A 26,124-nucleotide genomic window follows, 5' to 3' on the forward strand; every position below is an offset into this window, starting at 1 on the left:
CAGCCGCCTTGCCTGCCTCGCTGCGGGTAATGGCGCTGGTAATAGTGGGTCAGAAATCAGTGCTGTTTTTCAGAAGTTGGTCTGCTTGCTTTGGTATTTGGAAAAAAAAAAGGTGACTTCATATCATTGTGAACAAGGACCTTGGGGACAGGAAATGGTTTAGAAGAGACATGGATGCTTCATGACCATGAGGAGATTGAGCCTTTTTATGGCAAAGAACAGAAGTCCTGGCATAATGGCTGTTGTCATCCATGGACTTGCAGGCACAGGCTGTGGTGTACAGTCAGGATTGTTTTCTCTCCGGGAGATCCCAATCTGCTGCCGCACCTCATAGCATTACATAAGACCTTGCTCATTAACACCGGTTTGTGAGTTAATGACCACTGTCCTTGTTCTGTTACTGTATCTTTATTTAGTACAGCTGAGATCAGAGTCTGTTAGTTTATTCAGAGTTTCAGCAAGACCCTCTTGTTATGGGGTGTTATTCTTTTTCCTTGTACAGTGATAGATGGCTCTGTTTTTTTTTTTTTTTAGTATATATTGGTAATGGATGCTTGGTTTAGTAGTGGACAGGTTATGGTTGGACTCGATGATCTTAAAGGTCTTTTTCAAACAAATGCTTCCATAATTCTGTGGTTTGGTGTTAGATACAGGCATGTCGCAGCTGCATTTTGCAGCTCTGGAGCTCTCGCAGAGCCAGGACTTTGAGAGTGACTTCGTGCCTCGTGAAGGAGACACTGGGTATCGGTTTCACCCTGGAGCTGCTGTCCCTTCCAGAGTTGTGGAGAACGATACTAAAGATGGTGTGTGACAACGATCTTGGATATCCTTTTGCTACTCTTATCAGTTCTGATTTCTTTAAATTATGGATGTTACGTTTCTTTGACAGGAAATACAGCGTTAGTGGTTTTCAAAAATGAGTTCACAGCACATTGGCAGTTTAAAATAATTTTGCCTTCTCATTCCTTTGGGCTAGTTCATTTGTTTTCTTGTAGCTGTCCAAGTGGTGCCATCGATTCTTGCACCTCTCTTTCTCAGTTTGTTTCCAGAATATTCAGACAACCTGGCATTGTATTCCCTCCCTGGTAAAAACCTCATCCTGCCCTTTGTTGCTGTTATTGTTATCATTGAAAGTTCAAGATTTTTTTTCTTACAAAGCTTGTCTTGTTATTTCTGTAACTTGCAGAACTGTGCATTCTTCTCTTTGTATATTAATCCAGGTGGTTCAAGTAACAATTTGTTTTTCTCTCTTGCTAGATCTGCGTGGGGACAACACGGAGACGCTCCCCAGCACAGAAGCATGCGCTGCTTTGGAAGGCCAGCCAGAGAAGTCGGAAAGGTAAAGCATTTGCTATTGTAAGCTTTATAGTTTTAATTCTTTTTAAAAGAGAAGCTTCGGTTTTTTGAAAATTCTCTATATGTCTTTTATGCCAGATAGAATGATACTTAGCTTATCTTGTATTGTTATATCCTGCCACAAAATACTATTAAAAAGGAAGTGAAACAAAATTCCTAGAATCCGCATTGAATAGAAGTCAGTAGGACAATCTATGCCATTTAAGCATCACTTAGATTGGTAGAAGACTTACAAAACAATTCTGAAAATGTCACCTGTCAAGGATGAACCTGCTCTTTTTCCAGGAGAGAGAGATCGGTCTTCCTCTTTCATTTATTATTTTCAATTCCCCCCCCCCGCCGTGGTATATGTAGGTGAATAGCTTTCATCTGGGCTGATAGATTTTCTTTACAATGTTGCAGTATTACTTCATGCTTTGAATTTCTTAGGTCAGTGACTGTGTCTTGCTCTTCCAGAACTCTACAAGAAGAGGAGGAGCTTACCAGGAAAGAAACGCTTGTCTGTAAGCCCGCTAAAACAGAGAAATCCCTTGATTCTGATTGTGAGGAGTCGGATATCTTGTCAACCCAGGAAGAGATGTTTCCTGAAAATAATGCAACAGGTAACAATAGACAAGCAGAGCCAAAATGTCCATGCCAGAGATCATCGTAATCATCTTCCCTACTTGATCTTTTTAGGCAGGTAGTGTTTTAGGGTGAGGAGTGCGGCGAGTATTTTTCATGTAATTTCTGCCAGAATTGAGGACGCTTTGGAAATGGAAGGCCACAACATCTTTCGTTATACCATGGAGCGGTGTCTAAATGTCAGTTCTTTTAGAACAGTTGCACTGGCTTGTTAAGTACATTTAATTTACTTTCTTTGTGTGCCACTAGAAGAAAGAAACAAAAAACCCTCCAAACTTTAAACTCTTCTGAAACTGGCAATAATAATGCTCACCCTTTGCAGTGACAGACAATCCAGAGAGTGGATAAGTAGTATAGGTGAATATTGTGGACTTTCTCATACTGGATAACTTTGGCCAAACATTTCACCTTACTTGTCTGAGTTGGCCTTCCTGTTCGGGATAGGACAGGATTCTGCAATCAGCACCTTCGTGCCACAGTTTTGGTCAGTCCTAATTGTCATCTAGGTTAATGTTCCTTCCCTGCAAGAGACGAGATTACGTGACATAGGATCAGGAGAGAGGTCGTCACTGGGTGTCTGCTGGGAGGATGTCTGTGTCAGGTTTTGGTATCCACAACTGAAAAGCTAATAAAGAAATAGGAAGGTTCTTAGCAATCTTAATGGTGGAAGGCTCAGAAAATAAAGTTTTGAAAGGCAACCTTGTCACAGTTTATAAAGCATGAGCAAAATGAAGTCTCACTTAATGCTTTTTGTTTAGCTTTAATTTGTGCACAACTGTATCTGTACCAGCATGACCTTGTGTGAGCCCTCTGTATCCAGAAGGTTCAGTAACAGCCTCCTCCTCACACTGTAGCAGTGTTCAGTGCAAGTGTCTCTTCTTGTAAGAGCCTTGCCTGTATTTACATTTTGGCACTGGATCAAATGTGCTGATATTGGAGCTGTGGGTGATTTTTCTTTTAAAATTCCCAAGTAGGAAGACCTGGACAGTCTGACCTGACAAGTTTGTACCTATAGAACAGATCTTTATCTTCATCTCAACTGTGTTCTGCTCACATTTCACATGCTGGACTTTCCTGTGCAGTCCTTCTCCAACTCTCTGTGAAAGTCAGCTTGTCCTTGCCTACCTGAGGAGTAGTGTGCAGTACCTGCCTGTGCAGTAGTTGTGAGTGGCATTTCTCAGTGTTGTGATCCCTTGGTTATTGGCCGGATTTCTGATCTTGCTTCCTTTTGTTCAAAACTGCTGCAGGGAGCGGCTGTCCCATAACTGGGGTGGAAGAGGGAAGTTCTTTGGCGTGTACCCCTGCCCGCAGCCTGCAACTCCTGCAGCTCTCTGGACAGGGATCCCTTGTGCAGGAGACTCATTCCATGTAAGCCAAAAATCCAAAAAACTATTACAATAGCTTAATTGCAGTAATGCTTTTCCACCATTCTTTATTGAAGGACTTGGGCTTGATTTTAAGCCATCAGTGTCTTAATTTTGCGCTATGAGAGGAGCATGGTTTATTTTGCAATGAAATGGACTAATGATGCCCACGTGTTTGATGGGCATTTTCCAAGTCTCTTGACCAGTGAACACCTCACTCTCCTTTTATGAGGAGAGTCCTGTTGTGACAAGCTGGCGGTACACTTGGGGAGAAGTTCATGCAGTTGCTAGTGATGTGTGGTCGTCTTTTCCATGTTCCCTTTTCTTGGTCTGCAGTGTCTCTTCAGGCCAGGTTACTGCTCCTGCTGCCTTTGGATCCAACGCTCTTGTCCCCAGCAGTCCTACTGAACAGGAGCAAGCAAAAGGTAAAATTTTATGCATGCTGCTCTGTGGTTGTGTTTCTGTGCTCTGTGGTTCAGTCTGAATGTGCAGCCTTTTCAAAACCTGCTAAAATTGTATTTAGAGTAAAGCAGCATGGAGAACACCGAAAGAGATAGGTGAAGGGAGATCTGTATTCATGCTCAGGTGCGGGTGTGCTGTCGATACTTCCTGCAAAGCTATCATCATAAAACGAGTACCGGTGGCTAGCTCCCCTTCACTCAAAAGATGGGAAACGCTTCGTGTGGTATCCAGACTGCTGCTTGCAATTCTCCTTTCTTAGGGACAAGCCATTCTTGCTACAGGGGTATCTGTACTCAGTATGTGCTGTTAGGGCCATGGAGAGGACAGAGGACAACTGCATCATAATGTGTTTTTTTACCTGATCTTGGATCACTTGCACAAGAGCTTTTCGTCTGTTGTGTGTGTATTCTAGAATCCTGTGCCAAAAGAGGGGCTGTTCTCTATGATACCTCAGTTCTTAAAAATTGTCTTTAAGCACCCGTTCACCATCAGGGGTAAGATACCCATCCACGCAGACTTTTAGTATGATACAAAAATCACTATTCCTTCCCGAGAGATTTATGTCACAGAATGTGAAATACTTCTAGAGTAGGTATTTTGTTAGCTGGGATCTGAATTCGGTTGCATTTTAATAAAGCTAGCAAAAGGAAAAAAAAGCCTCAGATAAATGCTTTTTATAAATTTCAGATAACTTTTTCTCACTGTATAAATTCTAGACCTGTAGCAAAACAGCTATATGAATTCTTAACAAAGCACTTTCTCCCCTTCTTAAATTTAAGGATATGGATGTTTTTGTTGATTTTTCCACCCCCACCCTCCCCCAAAAAACAGAGCTCATCTGGAGAGAAGATTTTAGATTCACCTGTTAAAGTACGAGAAGATGCATACGCCACTGGAGACAAGTCTTTTAATAGAATGTTGGAAACTTCAGGTACAATGCAAGAACTTGCTAGTAATGTATTTTTTGTTCTTTCAAACCAGAGGAACAGATGGATGTGTCTGTCCCTGCAGAAGGAAGAGAGCTGGTGCAGAAGGAGAGAGCAGACACGCTGGTGGAGATGACCATCCCATGTACCCCACCAAGACCTCTTGTCCCGCCACAGGCATCAACTCCGGTGTCCCAGAATGCCCCGACCTTCTTTCCTGGATCTTTACCTATCCCATCACAGCCAGAGTTCTCTCATGTAAGTGTTCACGTACCTTTTCTGAGGTTTTTTTGTGGCCGTTACAGAAGATGTGTGTTTGGGTCAGCCTCCATGCTGCTGTGTTGAGCTTCCCTGCTGAGCTGGCTCTCATGAGCTTCCCTGTTCCCAGCACTCACCGTTATACTGTGATCATACTGTGTGGCGGTTCATCCTGCCGAGGAAAAGCTTTAGAGGGAGTAGTGAGTTACTGAACGTAGGATTTGTTGTCTTTTAAGCTACCCTAGAAACCTTCTCGTGCTTTTGTTTTGGTCTGTCTTTCTTTGAAAGGCTGCTGCTTTCTGGTGCTGGACTGGGTGTCCTGCATCTCAAGCTGCATCATAAATTAGACTTTATCAGGATATACCTTAGCATTATTTGGCATAGAAATATTTGGAGAAAGTGAGGCTGTTTTGTAATAAAATAAAGCATTTGTATTCTCCTACAAGGCTTGAATTAATTTACTGCATTTTCCAAGTTGCTTATTATTATTATCTGTTGTTTCCTTTGTGCTTTTTGGTTCTGGAAGTTTTTACTGTTCAAAAGGATTTAACAGACAGTTGGTGGCTTTATAGCTTAATATTACAAATTTCACCAACTTAAGGCAGAAAATAAAGCTTATACTAGACACACAAGTAGTCAAAGCAGGGCTTCTCCTTAGCTGACAGTGACTGTCATGCTAACACAACTGATCCTTCCAGAGAAGCCTTCCAGAACCCTTGACTGTTTGACTGAAAACAGATCCTGACTTAAGCTGTACCTTATGATTTGGTAGTGAGAGGTGTACCAAGGATTGTGCCTGACTTTGCCAGAGATACTAAAAAGTAATGAGTGGTGATAATTTTTCTCAGCAAGAATGTGGCAATTATGACTCCTATAAATGAGTCTGCTACTGCTTGTCTGTAGTTTTGTGCTGAGTTTGCTTTGCTCCATAATCCAGTGTAATGAAGAAACAGTCCTGCTCGGAATGTCCTGACGGTCCATGTCCCACTTTTTCCATTTTAGGATATCTTTGTTCCAACTCAGAGCCCAGAGGAGAAGCATGAAGAAGAAGAAAAAGCTGCTGCTTTGACCCATTTATGCCTACCAGGAGATGTCTCTGGACCCAGAGATGCATTGTCCAAGGTGTCATCGGGTGACTCTGTGTCACAGCCTTCTGAGTCCTGTAAGCTGATGCTTTCTACAAGTGAGTGCAGCGAGCCCACAAATACAGAGGTCAGCTCTGGCTCTCTGGACGCTGGTCAAGATAACAAAACCACGCAGGTGGAGGTGGTTTCTGATTGCAAGGCCTCAAACTTGAGACTCTGCTCTGTGGAGGATGACAGCATAAAGTGGAGGCTGGATGCAGGTGATCAAACCCTCTCTGAAAACTGTGACAAAGCAAAAAAGGAGGATTTACAGACTGCAGGAAAGCCTGTAATGCAGTCAGTTAGTGTGGATGTAGCAGGAGAGGAATCATTTGCCCCTACAGCTCCTCAGGAGATGGAGCATGTTCCTGGGAGTCAGGCTGCTGCGGATCAGTCTGGTCTGCCTGGGCTCTTGTCTGGTGCTCAGGGTAGAGACACACAGTCTGAGGATCACCCATTGGAAGGGACTCCTGAACCTGAGGCAGTTCCCGAGACTCAGTGTGAGGAGCAAGAAGAAAAACTGCAAGTAAGAGAGAAGCAAATAAATGAAGACGGGTCGCTTGTTAATGTAATGCTTTCTCAGAGGCTTATTCTTGAAAGGGAAGAGCAGAGTCATGAAGATATGGAAGTGGAATTTGCTGATGGTTCTTGTGAAACTAGCAAGGATCTGTCTGATGAGGCTCAAGAATTGGAAAAGATTGGACCAGAAAGCGAGGGAAAAGAAGCTTCAGAAGGTTGTCCTTCTGTCACTGGAGAGGCAAAGAGCATGGATAAACCGTCTTCTAAGGCTGCTTCCGAAAACATGCCAAAGCTCAATAAAATTTTATCTAAGCCTTCTGCAGGGGAGTTACTGGAACAGCACAACGATTTGTTTCTGAAGTTAAAGAGTGACGTTCCATCGGAAGTGGTGGTGTGTGCCAAAAGCCACCCAGATTGTTCAGAATTAGGACGGATAACAATAACGGGGAGTCAGCCACTGCTTCAGGAGAGAGGGGCTGCCGTGCCGGTGCCTCAGGAGAGCCGAGTGCCGAAGGGCGCGGAGGGCACCGTCACGGCAGGGAATCTGGAGCAAACAGAGCAGGTGCAGCCACAGGAGAAGGCAGCCGCTAAATCCCCCAGTCCTTGCAGTGGTAAGTGAGTTCAGGTTGTTAGTTCACAGGTGTGCGCTTTGGATAACGTCAGGGACAGCTCTGTGCAGTTGTCGGTGTTTTCAGGGGGTGCTGATCTGGCTGGGTGTCTCTTCAGAGCAGCACTACACGTTACTGTCTTATACGCATAACGTGCCTTCTCTTTTTTCTGCTTGGGCACACTACTGCAGGCAGGAGTGATGAGGTAATTCTTGTTCCTCTAGCACTCCGTTTTATGGCAGAAATGCAGAGCAGCTTTGAAGACTCAGTGTTGTGACCTTGGCAATGCTCAGCGATTTTTGTAACTTTGTTTTTGTTTTTTTAACCCAGAAGCAACAACAGCAGTGTCCTTGGAAGGACAAGGTGTGTGGTAGTCTGTACTTTCCCTCTTGTAGGTCACCTTACTCCTTCTGATTGTTTTTGGTCTTGTTTTCATTCCTGGGGAGGATTTTCTTTGTGGGGAGCAACTTTGAGCTAGAGTAGTGCGGTGCTGCTGGGATTCAGTGGGGTGTCCAGCAGGGAAGATGTGTGTGAACTGTCTGGTAGATTCAGAGGGATCAGACTGTGGGTTTGGTTTGTGGAACCCAAAAAGCCGTGGGCTGGGCAGAATTTCTCCTGCACTCAAAGGCCGTGGTGTTGCTGTGTAGCCCTGTGGTCTGTTCTGCAGAGCTTTGTTCAAGCGGTCGTGTTTCCTTTTGAGAAATGGGTGTCAGATACACAGCTTAGGAAACGCTTCCTGACACTTGGCTGCCTTTTTCCTTTTACATACTTGGTTGATAACTGGTCTGAGTAATTTTCTGTTCTTGGTCAGTGAGGGATATCTCTCATTTTCTGTGCCAATTTATGCCTGGGGGTTGGTTGGTTTTTTTTGTTTTTGGAGAGCTGTGCACTTCTTCCAAACTTCTGTTGTCAGTCTCGCAAGTCCCATTTTTTTGTTACTGTTTTCTGAACTACTGATTTAATCAGAAGATGAATTTCCAGTTAGGAACCGATGCCTGATGCCATCTATGGCAGCTCTGGCTCTTTCCTGAGCTCATTCTGACATGGTTCCCTCCCCTTTTCTGCAGTTCTTGTGCCCTGGAGCCGTGCTGAGCTCTGGAGCGGGTTGGGCAAGGACAGGATGGCAGATTTCGGAAAGGAGCGAGATGCAGAGCTGCTGCTTTCTGTCTGAGCAGAAGTAGGTGGGATGACTTTGAAGTGCTGATGGAGATTTGGATGAAAAAGGATTGAGTGTAATACTTGTGTGTGTTTTTAATAACAAATTTGCTGACAAGTGTGAGAAAGGTAACCATTCAGTAGTATGGAACTGACTGGCGAGAAGAAACTAAATACTAAAAGGCAGGATGAAGTGGTATCTTGCATTGTAAGAGGAGAATGCCAGGTAAGTACCCATAGCTGTAGAAGTTCGATTACAGCTGGGTGCGGGAGAGAGACCTATGCAGGTCAGCAGGTTTGGAGAGGCTCCAGCAAAAGACGATTGCAGTTTTTGAGCTAGACTTTGCTGTAAGTATCTGTTGACCTAATTTAAACCAAAATAAAGCTAAAAATATTTTCAAGGAGTATGGATCTTTGTGGCTACAGCTTTTTAACATCACAGACATCAGAGAATGACTTCTGCGGTGGTTACTTTATTTTGAGTTGAGTTTATGTTTAGTCATGTAAAAATTCCCATGCTTAGGGGTTCTGATATGTGCTTTGGGTAGATTTAAAAGCTCTCTTTTCCCGATAACGTAGTCCTCTACACCGTCAAAAACAAGCGTCCCTTGCCATCGAATCGTGAACCACTGCTGCATTTACCATTGAACTTGCTGTTTTATATCAGTGAAGTGTGCTGCTGCTGCTGCTTTCACGAGTGAAGCGTGTGACTCCATCCACCACAGTGGGCCAGGAGGAGTTCTGGTAGCTAAATTGATCAGAATCAAGTGGAGCTTTTGAGGACTTCAGGTTTTAAATAGAGCACTTTTAAATGGAGATCTGCTGCAGGTCATGATGAGAATGCATTCATTCATGAGCTGTTGGTGGGGAGCAGTGGGGTATTTCGGTACGTGGTGTGCCCACTGCACCATGCAGCACCTGCCCACCTTCAGTTGATCTCAGGAGTGCTGCAGTTGCTGAACTCTGTCTTTAAAACCTGCAGCAGCAGAGCAGGAGGTGGTTTTCAGGGTTTTCAAATGGACAATCAATGGATTTTCACTGGCTAGGGTTTTTCTGCGAGGGGATGATGTCTTTGTTGTGTATTTATGGCTCCATTTGCCACAGGGTAGTTGTGTAAATCATGTCAGCGTCTTTGGGGACCTAAGAATGATGCAGTGCATCTGACTATAACCAAAAGTTACATCTGAATATCTAGTGCTGGCTCCTGAATTTAAGGAACTTGAATTTGTGTTCTCATGACCTAACTAACCATTTTTCAATAGTGTTTAGTTTGGGGGATTTTTATTCATGCTTCTTAAAGTTCAGGAGTTACATAAATTGTGGCTTGCATTACTTGAGTAATATCTTGAATGAAATCCAAGGATCAAATACAATTTTAGGAAAAGGGAGGATAGTGACAAAGAAAACCTATTTTGACCTCAGTCTGAGGAGGAAAGGATTATTCTGTTGGTTTTGTTAAATACATCTGCAATTTCGAAAGAATGCAGGCTGCAAATCACTGATGTGTGGTGGTGAAGGTTTGCAAATAAATGACGTGGGGTTTGGCAAAAGGAGGGAGTGTTTTACTGGGTTTTTATTGTATTTTATCTGTTAAATCCTGCGAGATCCGCAGGTGGCGTGGTTTTCCTGGCAGGGTAGCACACCTCGGCCTGCAGCCCCTGCGACCCCTGCAGCCCCCTTGCGCTGGGGTCTGCCCGAGGAGGGGCAGCAGCTTTGGACAGGACGGGGTGGGGGCAGCTGCAGCCCCTGGTGTTTCTCTTGGAGCTTGACTTTCCAGGCGGGTTTCCGCTGGTGCTGCCTGACCCTCAGTTGCCTGCTGCTGACGGTTTGGACTCATGGGTGGCTGTCTGAGGTGTGTCTGCCCCTTTTAGCCGAGGCTGCTCGATGATAGAGCATCATTCTGTGTACGTTTCAGGTTATTAATTCAGGCAACACGTAGCCCTGCCAGTTCACCACGGTCCTAACCTTGTTTCTGTTTCTGGCCTCATCTGCCTTTTGTGTGGAAAATCCTGAGCATTTCTGAAGCAAAGCTGCATTCAGTGGAAGCCCTACTCATGTCAGGATATTTATTCTCACTTACCTAGCACTGGGGACGGCTCCATCAAGGTGACCACAGCCCAGACTTTCACCGAGAGATTTTTCCACACAAAATGTGAGGGAGATGGGTTAGAGGAGCTGACACCAGTGATGGTCCGGGGGGGTTTGTACAGGACAGCAGCAGGGTTACGCTTTTCATATTTCCACAGCACAGCGACCCTGTGCTTTTGGTGTTTGGACCAAAGCAGTCTCCTGCAGTTACTGATCCTGGCGCTCTCTGTCTTTTAGGGACCTCGTTTCATTTTACTTTGCCAAAGGAGGGCGATGTCATTCAGCCCCTGACCAGCACAACACCGCCTCTCATTGGCCAGCTTAAAATGGGACCCAGAAGACACAGCACCCCAATTGGTGAGTGCGGCCCGAGCGGCTGCTCTGCTCGGAAGCTTTTGATTCCTGGTGCGGGATCTGGTAGGGTAGCTCAGGCTGACCTTGGCAAAAAGTGCTGCTGTTCTGCGGGGTGACTCGACCTCTCCATGCCTCCCTTGGCCACGCTCTCCTCGCTCCCTGGTGAAGGTGGCGTGAACGTGGCTCCTTGCACTCGCTGTGTCCCTGCATGCAGCTTCACTAGGGAATGCAAAGGACGCCTCTGAGTAGTGAAAGAGCTCAGACTACAAGAAGATTGTTCCCAGTATTCGTTGTCTTTTAGCAGGACTTTCTCTGCTAGGTTCACAAAACAACACCCTGCATATGCTGGGTGGAAGGGAGTGTGTATTTCTGCCTGGGAGATGATAGAGTATCCTGATCGCAAGCTAAGGACGATGTCTGTGCTACAGAGCTTTCATCTCCACAACTGTAGATGGGCATTTCCACTACTGCACTATCGCAATAACGCGTGCGGTGGAGCATCTTCAAAACGGAACCAGGACCTGAACCCTCAGTGTGAATGACAGTAGATACTTTTTGGTTTAGTTTTCTCTTTGTTTTCCTATTTTCAGTGGATGGTAGCTGCCCAGACAGCACTATAGCAACTAGTGATGTTACAGCAGAGGGCACAATGGGGACCAACAGCGTCACTGTGGAAAGTGCAGTGGTGTCGGCAGATGTGTCGGACGTGTGTGAGAAAGGGAGCTCTGCTGTGGTTCCTGAGGCTGACGCAAAACTCTCCCTGCGAATAAACCTTGTTACCCCTGTGAATGATGGGAGCGAGGAGTCCCTGCCCTTCAGCTTGGAAGGTAAGAGGATGAAACCCTGAAACACGCAGGTCCTGCTAGATCTCAGCCCTAACTCAGACCCTCTTTGTGGCATTCCCCGAGACAGTCTCCGAGTCTCTGTAATTTTTCTTATTTTTCTTTTTGGGCAGTGTCACTTAAATTTGTTTGTCTGTTTCTGCAATGCTCTAAGCAAGGATGGAGTGAGAGGAGAGGCCTCTGTTGTAAGGAAAGGTATTTCCAGCAGACTAAAAATTGTGATGTATAGTGGCAGTGTCACAGGACAGGAACTGGAGTTTGTTTATATTGAGAGGGAAGATTTTAACAGTATAATCTGGACAAAAGAGTTTGACATCATTTTAATCTAATAGCCTAAAACTTGTAGAAACTCTGACCTGTGATGCGAAGTTGGGTGGGGAGGCCTGGGCACCCTTGTCCAGTGTTACTCAGCCTCTCTCTTGGCTGAGTGAGGGGGGCTGGGAATGGGCAGAAGTGTCTGTTCAGGTGACTCCAAAATCATCCTTCCCTTCCTTGTTTCAGTGCCTGCGGCCAGTGTCAGGAAGGATGGGTCCTCTGCTGCTGCCGGCGCTGCTGCCAGGTAACCAGGCTTGTTGCTGCGCAGAGCTGGTACGAAGGTCTGGGTAGATCCTTGTTCTGATCGGTACCAGGAGCGGAGGAGAAAAAATAAAATGAGACACAGAAGCAGGGAATGCTTTTAGCAGTAGGTGTGATGTTAACTCTGCAGCTCTTGCAGCAGGTTTTAAGTACGCAGGCAAGGTGGGTGCCCCCCCTGCCCTTTCACGACAGGCTTTCTGCTTCCCACCGATGCCGGGATCTTGTCTCCTTCTCACTGTAGTCGAAGCAGAATTCACGTCTTCTGCAGTCCGGTCTGCACTGTCCACCTCTTAAATTGCAAATACATGGTTTTCTGCTTGCTTTCCTTATTGTGCAATTTTCTGCAAAGGACCACTGAGAGTTTCCGAAGGATATTTCTCTTCTTGATACAAAGCTGATAGAAGCATCACCAGGACACCAATATGCTGAAATAACAGTTTAACATGTTGACCAAAACATGAGTTACTTTCTTGGTTGTTTTATTTGTATGTATTATCTTACATTTAATGCTTAGCATTGCTTGACTGTATCTTTTGGGGAGTGTGGTTTCTAAGTTCTTACAAGAATCTGAGCCAGAAGGTGGTGACCTGCAGTCATCCGAGGGAAGTGTAATGGTTTGAGGCAGAGAACTCTGAAATAAGCTCAGCATCTCTTGTCACAGGATTGCTTGCTGGATGGCAATCGTGGTTGGGCGCTGAGAAGGAGAGGCAGTCACTCCTCACTGGTTGAGGATGGGTTGCCGTTGTTGGTACACTTGGTATCTCGGGGTCTGCTTCATGGCTGTCATTCAAAGCATTTTTTTGATGTGGCTGACGTGTCCCCTGGTGGGTACCAGAGGTGGTAGATGACCTAACTCCTGATGTTGCAGTTTTTCACACCAGTTTTCTGGAATTGTTACGTTGCTCTTGGCTGTGAGGGTGTCTGCAGAAGTGACAGAAGTGCTTACGCAACTGCAGCTTGTTTCTCGACCTCTGAGACTCACAGTCTCGCTCTTCCCGTGGCTGGATAGGCCAGCAAGCTCCACACCGGTTGTTGTTTTCCCAAGAGGCTGGGGAATGCTTGCTTTGCTGTGTAAGGGATTTTCTCACTCGCTGATGCTTTTTTGTTTGTTTGTTTTGAATCTGCACTGCTAGCTCCCAGAAAGCATCGTCTGTGTTTAGTCATGTCTGTGAAGTTCGTCGAGAGGATGAGGCCAGAGGTCATGGTCTTTCCACTTCTCCATTTAGGTAACTCCTCAGTCTTTGCCTGCCAGTCCTGGTTGGATTTATATGCACATGTGCATTTTCTACATCCAAAGTAATTGCACTAAGTCAGTGTCTTTGGGTGGCTTAAAAGGTTGGGTACAACAGGGTAAGTATGTTACGTACTGTATGTCTGTATCTCACATGGTAATCAGACCTAACTTGCTGGCTGAGCCGTGGTGTGATTCCAGCTGGCTCATAGGCTTCGGTAAAATCTGGGGCTTGAGAGAACTGAGGTCATCCTTGCAGCTGTTGAAATTTCTTTTCTTTCTCCTCTTCCAAGATCTTCTGACCTGCTGTGTTATTGTTTCTGCTGTTGTCTCCCTTCCAAGTCTATCAATTTTTGCTGTCTCTGGTTGCTTTGAAAAGGACTGTCCTGCTGCATATGTTACTGTGGTAGGAGTGCTGGCAGGAGGACCAGGTGTAGGAATCTGCTGCTCCAGTGTTTTCCATCCTGTGTTTTGATGGGGCAGTGAAGTCTTGGTTTTCAGAGAAAGAATAACTGTTCAGCACTCTTGAAATGTAGGTGATACGGAAGACCACAACGAGTAGGGAGTTCCAGAGCTGGGTGAGGTACAGACAGAACAGCAGTTGCTCCTCAAAATCCTCCAGCACACGAGGGAAGCCAAATGTATACTTCTAGTGAGGCTCAGTATACAGTCCCATGTGGTACCAGATAACACTTGACAGGGCAGACAATTCTAATGAAAACGTTAGATAGTGTTTGTATTTATGCTCCTGCCTCCTCTCGCTAGGTGTGATTACCAGTTCCAAGCCAGTGAAGTGCTGAAGCAGCCTGTAGCAACTTCAAGATGGCATGACTTCCAGATACGCCAGATGTGTGGAGTATAGATTGCTTTATTAGTGTTTGGAAAAGCACTTAGTTCCCTACAGGTGTCAGCCATTCTTCTTGCTACGATGTGAATCACTTCAGAGATATCGAAAGGTTATTTTATAATTCGAGACTGACTGAGTTCTGTGCGATCCTAAGAGCAATTGAATGACCGCCAGGGTTTTTCCTATAGTGCTTTCACTTGAGTGGCTGCATATTGATTGTCTTGCTTTTTTAATCAATAATTTTGATCTGTGTGCAACTGTTTTGCAGGGGGCATCTGTTCAGTTCTCCTGGCACAGAAGATGATGCCGAATTACATGAAAATCCCAGTGGTTGGCAGTACCAGCAGCACAAGGCAGGTGGTGGGCAGGTGCAGATCCCTCAGGGGGTGCAGCAGGATTGCCATCAGCAGTCTCCTGCTGCAGAGGATGGGCAGGCTGTGGAGAGCGGTGTTGTAAGCACTCGGGCAGAAGAAGGGAGAAGAATGCACAAGAAGCCAAGTAAGGCTATTGGACTTGACGAAAGCCGAGAAAGGTGGGCAAACACCAAGAATAAAGGGATTCAAACCACCACAGACTGTTTTTTTATTCCAACAACTGTTACAACAGCAACACAAACGTCAGAAGAAATCTGCAGACAAGTGGAAGTGGGAACCAGTATGTCTGGGCAAAGACCTGGGCGACGAGATGCGCACGTCCAGACTGAGGAGAGTGGGGAGAAGCTCGTGAACGCCTCTGGAGAGGACACGGACTCTCTGCACAGTCAGGTGGGACGAAGGCTGCCTGTATTTAATGTTGCTGCTTTAGAACAGTCAAGTGTCCCTTCAGCCAGGACACTCACTGACAGTAGGTTCTCTGTTGAAAAAAGCCGGAAGACCACTTCTAAAATGTTCATGTTGCAAACTTTCCTCTATCAGCCGTACGCAACTGCTAAGGCAGCAGTGCTCGGTGGGGCAGTGTAAATTTGGGAAGTAAATTTCTCCATATTTGTTTTATTGAAAAATGTGACAAGTTTTGGTTGGTTGGTTGGTTTTGTGTTGGGTTTTTTTTTTGTGGCAAGAGGTAGTTAATGCTGTAAAAAAGAATAAAAAAATCCATCTAATGATGATGGATAAACACACGAGAGGAGAGCTCCTCCAGAGGAACCTCCTAGCAAGATGAATAACTTCAAATTTGTATTTCAGAAGGATTTGTAGACCCAAGAAAAATCGCTGCTTTGCAGTTCAAGCTTGTATATTTTCTTGTGAACACAAAGACTAGAAAAATTATTTTCTTCTAAATTTGGGACTAGTGTGTCCTCTGGGAAGCAGGAGATTAACAGGGCCATGAATATGCATTGCAGCACTGATGTGATGTGTCCGAGAGTCCCCTGGATGAAAGAGCACCAGAAGCCGTGCTAGGCCAGTTTGCTGCTTCCTCCCCGGGCTGCTCTGGCTTCCCTTCCTCCACCATCAGCAAATCAGCAAAATGTGTTCAGTCGTCCCTTGTTTAGGTTCTCCTGTGTCACTGCATCAGATGTGTAACAAGATGCTGAACGGTTCCCTGCCCTGGTACTTGAACGTGGTATGAAGAGACGATGCTGTCTCGAAAAGGTTCTTCATCATGGTCTGATTTGTTTTTATTTGATCCTGTTTGTTACAGGGAGAGGAGGAGTTTAACCTTCTTCACCCACCCAAAGGCCGAGTTCATCATCGCCACACGCGAACCATTCGAGAAGTGCACACTTCTGTTACACGTGTTATAACAGACGTTTACTACATAAATGGTGTAGAGGTGGAACGGAAGGTAGTTGAGGTAGGCTCCTGTTTTCAGGGTTAACTGTAATGACCCATTGCCTGAAAAATGAAATTAATTAAAGTGAGGATTTGTTGTGGCTGCCGAAAATGAGTTGAGTGACCAAGTCAGCGTGCTGCGATGCCAAAGTTTCCTTGGTGAGCACACACGTAGACCGTGCAGTGCATGGCGAGAGCGCTGTCTTTGTTGCTGGCGCATTTCGTGCCCATTGCTGTAACCTGAAGACACACCGACTTTTTCTTCTCAAAGAACTGGACAAAAGACTGCTATGTGTGTCCCAGTCGTTCTAAAATTGTTGATTTTGTCAGAATAGAGACATTTCAGAATGGGCAGAAATTCTATTAGTAAGCAAAAATCACTTCTGCCTGTAAAATTGACTCTGTAAGGTAGTTTAGCCTGTTTTGCTGCTCAGGGTCATTTTTAACCACGCTCCTTTGAGTCCTGTGGACCATGTTCTATAAGAGGTCTACAAAAAGCAAGATAAATAAATAAATAAGCTTATTGTTAGTATCTTTGTGCTGGTGTGTGTCCATCCATAAATAAATTCATCTTTAGGGAGTCTCGAGACAGCTGACAATGCTGATTTGATGTGCACATTAATCACATCAGCTTGCTAGCAATGAAATATTACTGCTGTTTTGCTGTGACGGTGAATAACAAGGGTCTTGTGCTGTGTTGTTACAGTGAGTAATGACATGAAAGGATAAGTTAATTCAGTGCAAAGCTTATACTTTCACAGCTGATACTACACATGAAATTGCTTATTGTAATATTAAAATAGTTAAGTTTCCTGAAATGTGCTTACATGGGTTGTGTAATCAAAATCATATAATGATTTCCAGTTTATCTACCGACATTTGATATCACTGTTTTGTAGATACATATTTTTATATCCATAAAACCGTACTGTGTCAAACTGACCAGCTGTCTGAAACCCATCTTGGATTATTAGTGACCGAAGGCTGGTAGTGTCTCATGTATTTGTTGCTCTCGCACTCTGGAGGGGTGGGAATTTTTCAAAGCCAGACTGATCTGATACAACCAAGCTCTGTCCTGTTGACTTATTTCTTAATGTGACTTCATGCAGGGGTTGGTCTGGATGATCTTTAAGGTCCCTTCGAACCCAAACCATTCTGTGATTCTTCATATAGAGCTGCAGGCCTGTAGAGAGACAGACACCTTGTCTGCCGTGATGGTGCAGAGTCAGATTGCGTGCCCGGCTTCAGTTTCGTGAACGCAGTCTTGGTGCATCTGCACCTTTGCCTGGTGGTTGCAGAGCTTCCATCCAGTGAGTGCATCGCCTCTGACGAACCTCTTGTTTTCCTCTTCAGGAAACTGAGGAGCCTGTAGTGGAGTGCCAGGAGTGCGAGGCTGACACCTCCTCCTCCAGAACGGCAGGGGGCTCCTCACTGACCTCGGGGGACCTGGGCGATGTCAGCTCCTTCTCGTCGAAGGCCTCCAGCCTGCACCGTACGTCCGGGGGAGCAAGCAGTGGTCACTCTGCCACACACAGCAGCAGCAGCAACAGCTCAGGGCGAGGAACTGGAGCTGTCAAAGGGAAAGTGTGTGGGACAGAAACTGGAGAGTTTGCTTTACCCACCGGCAGAGGCGTCTTAGGAAAATTAAGGTACGTGCAGAGCCTTAGGAAGTGAACGGATATTTTGTAGTGGTGAATAGCTGGCTTGGGTGGAGTCTGGAGCAGGGTACAGAGGAATTTTCTGGAAAGGATCTGGCTTGATGAACCGAAACAAGGAGATAGTCTTTGCTTTCACTTCTGCTCTTCCTAAAGGAATGGCTTGTTTCCTGGTGAGGCATTGCTTTGCCTAAGCTCTTGTCAGTTTAGTGGCAATGAGGCAAACTTCTTGACCGGTTTGAGCTCACAGAGAAGTGGGGGGAATCCCAATGTGCTGGCTTCTCTTTTCAGAGCAGCTAATTCCTGAATTCTCCAGCCCTAGGAAAGGAGCTGGTCAGCCAGTGTCTCCACTCAGAGTCAGCCAGACCGGAGCGCTGCCTTGTGAGGAAGAGGAGGATTCTACGCCTGGCACCCGTCACGGTGGCAGAGGACCTGTGACACCTCGTGGGCGAGGGAGAAGAGGCCGCCCACCATCTCGAACAACAGGAACAAGGTACCCTGTTAAAAGGAGACTGTAACTTTACTGCCAAGGAAGAGAACAGGGAGCTACCGTCTTAATGTGAAAGAGAAAAAGGTGTATTGGATGTTTTGGGAGCTAATTTTTGGTGATGGCGTGTAGCTGCTGCAAGCACCTTGCCCAAGTATTCTTTGTTTAGTAACGGTTGGGTGTGCTTTTCTCTTTTCTTCCTTCTGGGACTGCCTTTCTCTTTTTCTGCAGAGATGTAGCTGGACTGCCAGGTGTGGAGGATCTCTCAACTACAGCATCACCTGAGGAGAAATCATTTATTCGTTCAGTTCGTGTGCCGGACGGAGGGGAGAAGTCTGATGCTTCTCGGTTCTGTGCCTTACGTCGAAGTGACTCTCCAGAAATCCCATTACAAGTGTGTGGAGCTTTGGACTGTGCAGACTCATCCTCTGGGAGCAGCTTTGTGGGCCTCAGGGTTGTAGCAAAGTGGTCCTCCAATGGGTACTTCTATTCTGGGATGATTACCCAGGATGTTGGGGCAGGGAAGTACAAGCTGCTCTTCGATGATGGCTATGAATGTGACGTGCTAGGAAAAGATATCTTACTCTGTGATCCTATCCCACTGGAGACGGAGGTGACCGCTCTCTCGGAGGACGAGTACTTCAGTGCAGGTGAGGGCAGTGCCTGCGCTCACCCGCGGGCTGTCTGGTCGCTGAATGCAGTGGGAGGTGGAGCTCGTCCAGGGGGATGAGGAGCCGGGGCGTACTCGGTTCTTGTTTGCTGTCTCGTCAGGGGTGGTGAAGGGGCACCGGAAGGAGTCTGGAGAGCTGTACTATTGCATTGAGAAGGAAGGCCAGAGGAAGTGGTACAAACGAATGGCTGTTATCCTGTCTCTGGAACAAGGAAATAAGCTCCGGGAGCAGTTTGGGCTCGGTCCTTACGAACCCGTCACCCCCCTGACCAAAGCAGCTGACATCAGTCTCGGTAAGGGGAGGTGCTGTTGAACTGCTGTCTGTGCCGTTCTGCATCTTGTGCCTTCGAGATGCTTCTAGTTCCTGGCCTGAAATACCCATGTTTTAATCTTTCTGGGTATTCAGCAATGCTTTTGATGCATTATCATGGGATCTTTGAGGTACTTCTCCAGTTTTGTACCTTGCTTAGAATCTTAGTGGTATTGACTGGTTTGTGGAGAGTGGCCTGCTTCTAGGACAGCGATGCTTGCAGTTCACGCGTGGTGTGGCTGCGGGGGTACAAACTCTTCAGCAGTACTGAGAGGAAGAGAGACAGGCAGGGTACGGGGCTTGAGGAGAAAGATACACAAGCAAGATACCCTTTTCCTTGCTCCTCTCTGTCAGAGGGTGGTAATGTGTACCTTGTAGGGACTGCTGAGTGGGAGCACCTCTGTACATGTGGGTAGGGTGACAGCTCGTGGAGTGAGGTGACAGCCAGTGACTAACCTCTGCATCCCGTGTCACAGATAATCTTGTGGAGGGGAAGCGGAAGCGACGTGGCAATCTTGGTTCTCCCAGCACTTCCAGCAGCAGCACAACTCCCACTCGGAAAGGGCAGGAGAGCCCCCGCATCACAGCAGGAACACTGTCTGGGAAAAGGAAACTCATGACCTTTGAGGATGAGAGATCCCCAGCTAAACGTAGCCGCAAGTCAGCAATTATAAAGCCTGGTGAGAACCCTAATTTTCTGCTCATAAACTTGCATTCAGCTATTTTTTCCTCCCTGGTATTTCTTTAATTGATTTTTCCACTTCCCATACGCAAAAAGAATATGAGATTGCTTGTTTGCTCCACAGGATTTGAGACTGATTCTCCCTGGATGCATTCAGCAGCCAGAGGTATTTTAGCATGGTCCGAGTACATACCTGCCATCTCTTCAGTTCTGACCCCGATGCTGTGATTTGCCTCTCTCCTTTCTTGCGTCATTTCTTCCCTGTTCAGTCAGTCCTGAAATGCGCAGCAGTAAGTGTTGTTTCAGGATGTTGACAAACTGCCGAACGTTGTCACATTACTCAGGGTTTGATTTGAAGATTCTTTGCAACCAGAAGAGTAAAAGATCCCTTCCTGTCCCAGTGTGATCCCAGCCCAGTCCCACCTCCCTCTGTCTCCTCTGGTAAAACAGCTGAAGCTGAACAAGCCCAAATCTCAGGGCCTTTGTGCTGAACCTGGCTTTTGAGTCTCGTGGTGCTTCTGTCCTCTGCAGGGGCTGTGAGAGCTGGAGAGTTTGTAAGCGCCTGTGAGGGTGCAGATGCTGTCGATCCCCCGGCGCTGGAGAACCATCATGGACCCTTGCCCCACAATAAGACCCTCTTTTTGGGCTATGCCTTTCTCCTCACCATGGCAACGCCCAGTGACAAATGGGGCAATCACCAGAAGCCGTCAGATGGTCCCACAGGGAGCAGTGAGGAGGAGGACGGTAAGGCAAATCCTACCCATTGCATTTCCAGGTGGAATGCTCTGGCTTTGGGAAAGGCGTTGGCTGCTGCCGGATCAGGCATTTGTGTGACTGTGTTTTATGTTTTTGCTCTTTGATCCTGTGCAGAAAGGACCTAAGTCTCACTCTTTGTTTTGGAGAATTTACAGCCCGAAATGTGGCAAACCTCAATGATGATCACAGGGCTGTTGAACAACTTAAGAAAGGCTTGAATATTATGGAGACCAGCAGTCTCCTGAAAGCATAATATGAGAAGGGAGGTTTGGATTGATCAGGGATAGTGCTGGGGAACAGGACTTGAAAGCGTGAGTGGGTTTCTCCAGTTTGCCTTTGGTGGAGTCGTGTTTCACGCAATGAAGTGAGAAGGTGCTCACGTGGCTGGTATGGCCAGTGCTGTGCTTCCCTTTCCGCTGCCTTTGTCTTGGGGAAAAGGCTGGGGTCCCTTACAGGAGCGGATGAGGGCTCTGTAGACTGAAGAGCGTATCATAAGCAGATAGATTCTAGCTAAAACCTGAAGTTTCTGTTTCTGCTGTAGACTTTTTAGAGATTACTCCATATGACAAACATTACATAGCACAGCAGCTGCGAGCAGGAGCTGGCTACATCCTGGAAGACTTCAATGAAACCCAGGTAAGGGCTCGCTTACTCAAGTAGAGCAAGAGTTGCAGAACAGTTGAGACTGGGAGGAATTTCTGTGGCTCATCTTGTCCAGCCCCCTGCTGAAAGCAGAGTCAAATAGAGCAGATGGCCTAGGTCCTTGTCCGGTTGGGTTTTGAGTATCGTTAAGGATGGGAACTCCAGAACGTCTCAGGGCAACTTGATCCCATGTTTCACTACCCCCAATTTAAAAAAAAAGTCAAAATATAGAGTGGAGTTTCCTGTATTTCAATTTGCACCTGTTGTTTCTTGTCCTTTAGTGGATAACGGTGAAAAGAGTGTGGTCCCATCTTGTGTACACTCTCCTATCCACCTTGAGTATGCACTGATAAGACCACCCAGGCCTTCCCTTCTTGAGCTTAAACAAGCTCAGCTCTCGGCCTCTTGTCTGTCCGATGCTCCAGCACGTCCTGTGCTCTGTGGTGCTGGGGGAGCTGGGAGGGGATGCAGTGCCACAGGTCTGTGCCTTGGAAAATGAAAGACGTGGAGCTTGCCACCAGATCTGCTTGGACAACTGACTTCATCTGGTGTCACTTACATTTAATAGAGAGAGTAAATTGTTCTTGCAGCATCTCCCCTGAGGATGCAGAGACTCATCTGAACTGGGAGATTGTCTCGCCGTTTTTATATCATAACCAAGTTTCTGCCTGTGAACTGCATAGCTTGGAATAGGTGATAATCACAGGTACTCCTGAATTCAGAATGTGTTTATCTAATTCACCTTTCTCATAGTGTGGCAGTGAAAATCAGGGTTTCAGTTGTTTTCTTCTTTAGTGTTTAGCAGCAGGATAACCACTGGGGTTTTTGTAAGCACTGTCTCCTGTTTACGTGTCTCTTTATCTCCCCTGAAGTGTAGCGCAGCATTTCAGTGTCTTTTAATTGCGGACCAGCATTGTCGAACTCGGAAATACCTGCTGTGCCTTGCCAGAGGGATCCCTTGTGTGTCTCACATCTGGGTCCACGATAGCTGTCACGCGAACCAGCTTCAGAACTATCGGAATTACCTCTTGCCAGCTGGTTACAGCCTGCAGGAGCAAAAGTTGCTAGAATGGTAAGTGCCAAATAACCACGACCCGAGTGCCCAGCCTGAGGATTGTTACGCTTGGGAGGGGCTCCCGAATACTGCGACTACGGAAGGTGCGTCTCGTGGTGCTCCCCACGCTTTCCCTTCCGTATGGGAACAGCACTTCCGTCTTTACCTGGATTCGCAGTGGCCTCTAATGCTCAGGTACATTTGGGTGCCATATACTCAAAAAGACAGCCTCATGAGGAAGACTGAACTCAGGCAGGGCTTCCCACACGCTTGGCTGACTTCTCCAGTTGCTCAGAAACAGATAAAGGCGAGCAATACTGCGGCCGTTCCTTTTCCTTTGGTACGCTTTGAAGCCGGCTTCTGCAGACAAAAGCAGTTTGTAAATCTCTCTGGGCTTTTGGGCAGGAGATGCCTGCCCTCTCAGCCCTGTCAGAGCGGGGGCGTTTTGAATGTGCACAGAGATGGTGGTTTGGGATTAAGGAGGACCCTGGCCTAACTTTGCATTCAGGCTGCTGCACACACCCCCCACCAATGTTGTCTAGCTCTGTTTGACTACCTATAAACGGGATAACTGTTCTATAACTGTAGGGGGGTAGTAAAAGAGCAGGTCATTGTATGCAAGATACTCAAAGAACCAATGTGGGAGCCCATCAGGTGACTAATAGAAATAGATAACGGTCCCCAGATAAAGTCTCAGACTATGGGATGTTCTTCGCAGTCTGTGTTTGTCATCTTTATTCTGCAGGCACCCACGAGAAAACCCATTCCATAACCTGAAGGTTCTCCTGGTGTCAGACGAGCAGCAGAACTTCCTGGATCTGTGGTCAGAAATCCTCATGACGGGGGGAGCAGCCTCTGTCAAACAGCATTACTCAAACGCTCACAACAAAGGTACGCACTGGCCTGTTTCTTAGCCCTAATGGTTTGTAATCCTATGCCACTGTGGTCTCTAGTGTGGCTTAAAACCATTTAGGATGGCTTACAAGGCTGCCTGTAAGCATAAGGGCAGGCAAAGTGCAGACACAAGCGCTCTGCTTGAATGTAATCCAGGGATTATATCTGGAAGAGCTGCCTTCCAGAGGAGATGCTGCAGCAATTTGGGATACAAACCATCAGCTTCCAGTCTACGCTGAAAGGGAGGAATAGGCAAGAGTTGCTCCTGGACCTTCTGTAGGCCACTAAAACAGTGCCTCCTTGTCCTTCTGAGCTGTGTCTCCCACTCTGTGTGGGCTGTAGGCACCAGCACTCAGCCTGTGGTCAGGACTCATTATTTATCCTGCCTGTCGTGTTGGCTGCTGCTTTTCTGTTCATTTCTATCTGGATGAGGGGGAATCTTTTGCTTGCAAAGTGCAGTGTTGTTGTAGAGCGTCTTAACTTTCATGCAGAGAATTCACTGGCTAGGAGAGGGTGTGGGCGAGATTCATAGCGGTGAAACGTTCTGATCTGCTGCAGACGTCCTCCTCACCTGACGTGCCTGTCTTTCCTCCTGTGCAGATGTTGCTCTGGGTGTTTATGATGTGGTGGTGACCGATTTTTCCTGCCCCGCTGGTGTCTTGAAGTGCGCAGAAGCTTTACGGCTGCCCGTTGTCTCACAGGAGTGGGTGATCCAGAGCCTTATTGCTGGGGAGAGAGTAGGCTACAAGCATCCAAAATACAAACACGACTATGTCCCCCACTGAAGGAATACTTTTCCCTGCTCTCCCACTGTTGTGCAGACTGTGTTTTAATCAGGTTTTAAATGTTTGTGTACTTGGACAGTGTGCATGGATTACTGTATATAGTTTTATCTGCTGGGCTTTTATGATGAAATAAATGTTCAATCTCTTGTGGTAGCTGCTGGGACTCCTCATTTATCTGAACTTTTTCCAGGCCCAATCCTCCAGAGAAGGAGGGCAGAGAGAAAGGGAATGCTTACATTTCTGTGAGCTGAATAGCACTAATACTCTCAGTGAAGGCTGCCCTCAACACAAAGTCCATTATCAAGGCAGGGAAAGGTGTTCTCAACTGGCAGCCTGTATTTATAGAAGTGAATACCCTGTGACCAAGTTCAGGGCAGCAGCACTTGTTTGTTGGAAGAAGAGCACGCTGTGCTCCTCCAGGTTGCTGCTGTGATTTTCCGTTCATTTCCTTGGGATATTGCTGAAGGGACTGGTGAGAATTTCTAGGACCAGGTGCCATTTTGCTTTGGCTACCTCTGTTTTTTTGTGTGTCTACGTAGGCATTTACCAGCCCTGGTGCAGACTCGCACTGCCCGAGTAGATACAAGCCTGGGGACCTAGGACGACCGAACTGCAGGGACACTGAGGTGCAAGGAGTGTGTGAGTGCTGCGTTTCTTGGTTCCAGTGGTAATGTGGTAACCCATCTGCTGCTGAGCTGCTGCATTCACAGCCAGGCATCAAGGCAAAAGCTGAGTTAACAGCTCTTCACTCTGACAGTGCTAGAGGCATCCCCGGACCTCCCTCCAGCTTCCTGCAGTCTTTAATTCCCTGCTTCAAACCTGTATGTTTTTTTTCTTGTTCCATATTTTTTTCCCCTATAATTTCCTAGCTCAGTCACCTTCTCGCTGTTTGTCTGTAAATCCCACACCCAAACTTCAGCACCCTTTCTCCAAATTTCCAGCGTTTTGTTCGTGGTCCCAGGATTTTACACTTCACAGCAGGCTGTCCCACCACAGACAGCGGCGAAGGTGCCAGGCCTTACTCTTGCTCTGTCTTTCTCAGTGAGCAGGGATTTTTTTTTTTCCCCCAAGGACACATAACTCTCAGGAGCTCCAGCTTCAGATACTGCGAAAATACCAAAAAAACCCTTTGAGGGGACGTTTGGTTTCCCAGCAGCGTTTTTGTTCAATTGGGAAATTAGATAATACACCCCAGTGAGGGACCGGAGGGCTCTTCTGCCACTGATCCAAATGGACTCAGGGCAGGACAGTTAGCGCAGGGCTAGGAAACCTCTGGATGCACAAGCGGTTCCTGCCAGATCCTGCTTTTCATGGAAAGTGGTGCTGTGCTGCTCTAGTCCCTTGGGTGCAGACATTGACAGTATTTCACATAACTGCACGACAAGACGGCTTTATTTTGGTTCAGTAGGATACTCTGGTAGCATTCTACATAGTCGTGAATGAGAACAGAACATTTGGAGCTGGCACCCCAGTTAAATTTACCCTTAGTTTTAATTCTAGCACACTTCTCTGCCGGCAGAGGGAGCTTTGCACTTTGAACAGGCCACAGCTCCCACTTCTGTTTCGATGTGCGTGATGTTGGCAACTGAAGGTGTGAAGTTTTACAGCGAAATCGAGTGACAGCAGCAGCGGCTCCTTCACCTGCACAGATGCTAGAGCAGTGCACGGTGTGAGAAGAGATTCCTAAAATCTCCTCCTTCCCTCCCCCTTTACCTTGTACTGCTCTTGCAGTTGTTTCATTTGCCTGGAGGGATGTATTTGATTAGCAGACATCGTGTGCTGTACATTGGTTTAGTGCACAAGCGGAACTTCTGAATACAGCCAAACGTCACAGCCAAGAGCAACAGACCGCTCCCCCCGTACTCCAACCTGCGAAGGAGCAGCGTCCAGCAGGGGTCGAGGCATTGCAGCTCTTGTCTGAAGAGGCACAGATGCCTCCCTAGAAGCGTTTGTAAGCATGTGCAGGGCTGCAGAAAGCATGTCTGTACTAGTTTGGAAAGAAATGGAGTAGCTGCCTGCGATCACAGGGCAGCCTCATATAAATGGCGCTTCCTGCCAATTCCTTCTGAAACAGCAGCCAAAGCCA

The 26,124-nt window shown here is 46.7% G+C and overlaps 1 protein-coding gene across 1 annotated transcript; it reads left to right on the plus strand.

Annotated features, from left to right (window-relative positions):
• Window positions 1-647: 647 nt before the first annotated feature.
• On the plus strand, window positions 648-24,190 carry TP53BP1 (tumor protein p53 binding protein 1; the record flags this gene model as incomplete). Its single annotated transcript, XM_010182420.1, has 22 exons — window positions 648-803; window positions 1,258-1,339; window positions 1,813-1,958; window positions 3,228-3,348; window positions 3,681-3,769; window positions 4,788-4,990; window positions 5,993-7,244; window positions 10,722-10,841; window positions 12,182-12,239; window positions 13,390-13,482; window positions 14,603-15,098; window positions 15,973-16,125; window positions 17,457-17,752; window positions 18,075-18,251; window positions 18,477-18,895; window positions 19,017-19,208; window positions 19,702-19,905; window positions 20,439-20,651; window positions 21,205-21,299; window positions 22,178-22,377; window positions 23,105-23,250; window positions 23,854-24,190. Coding segments are annotated over 22 exons (5,096 nt in total), but the record flags the coding sequence as incomplete, so codon positions are not given.
• Between the last annotated feature and the right edge of the window lie 1,934 nt (window positions 24,191-26,124).

Source organism: Mesitornis unicolor, unplaced genomic scaffold (assembly GCF_000695765.1).
Source record: "Mesitornis unicolor isolate BGI_N332 unplaced genomic scaffold, ASM69576v1 scaffold20114, whole genome shotgun sequence".
Classification (NCBI taxonomy): domain Eukaryota; kingdom Metazoa; phylum Chordata; class Aves; order Mesitornithiformes; family Mesitornithidae; genus Mesitornis; species Mesitornis unicolor.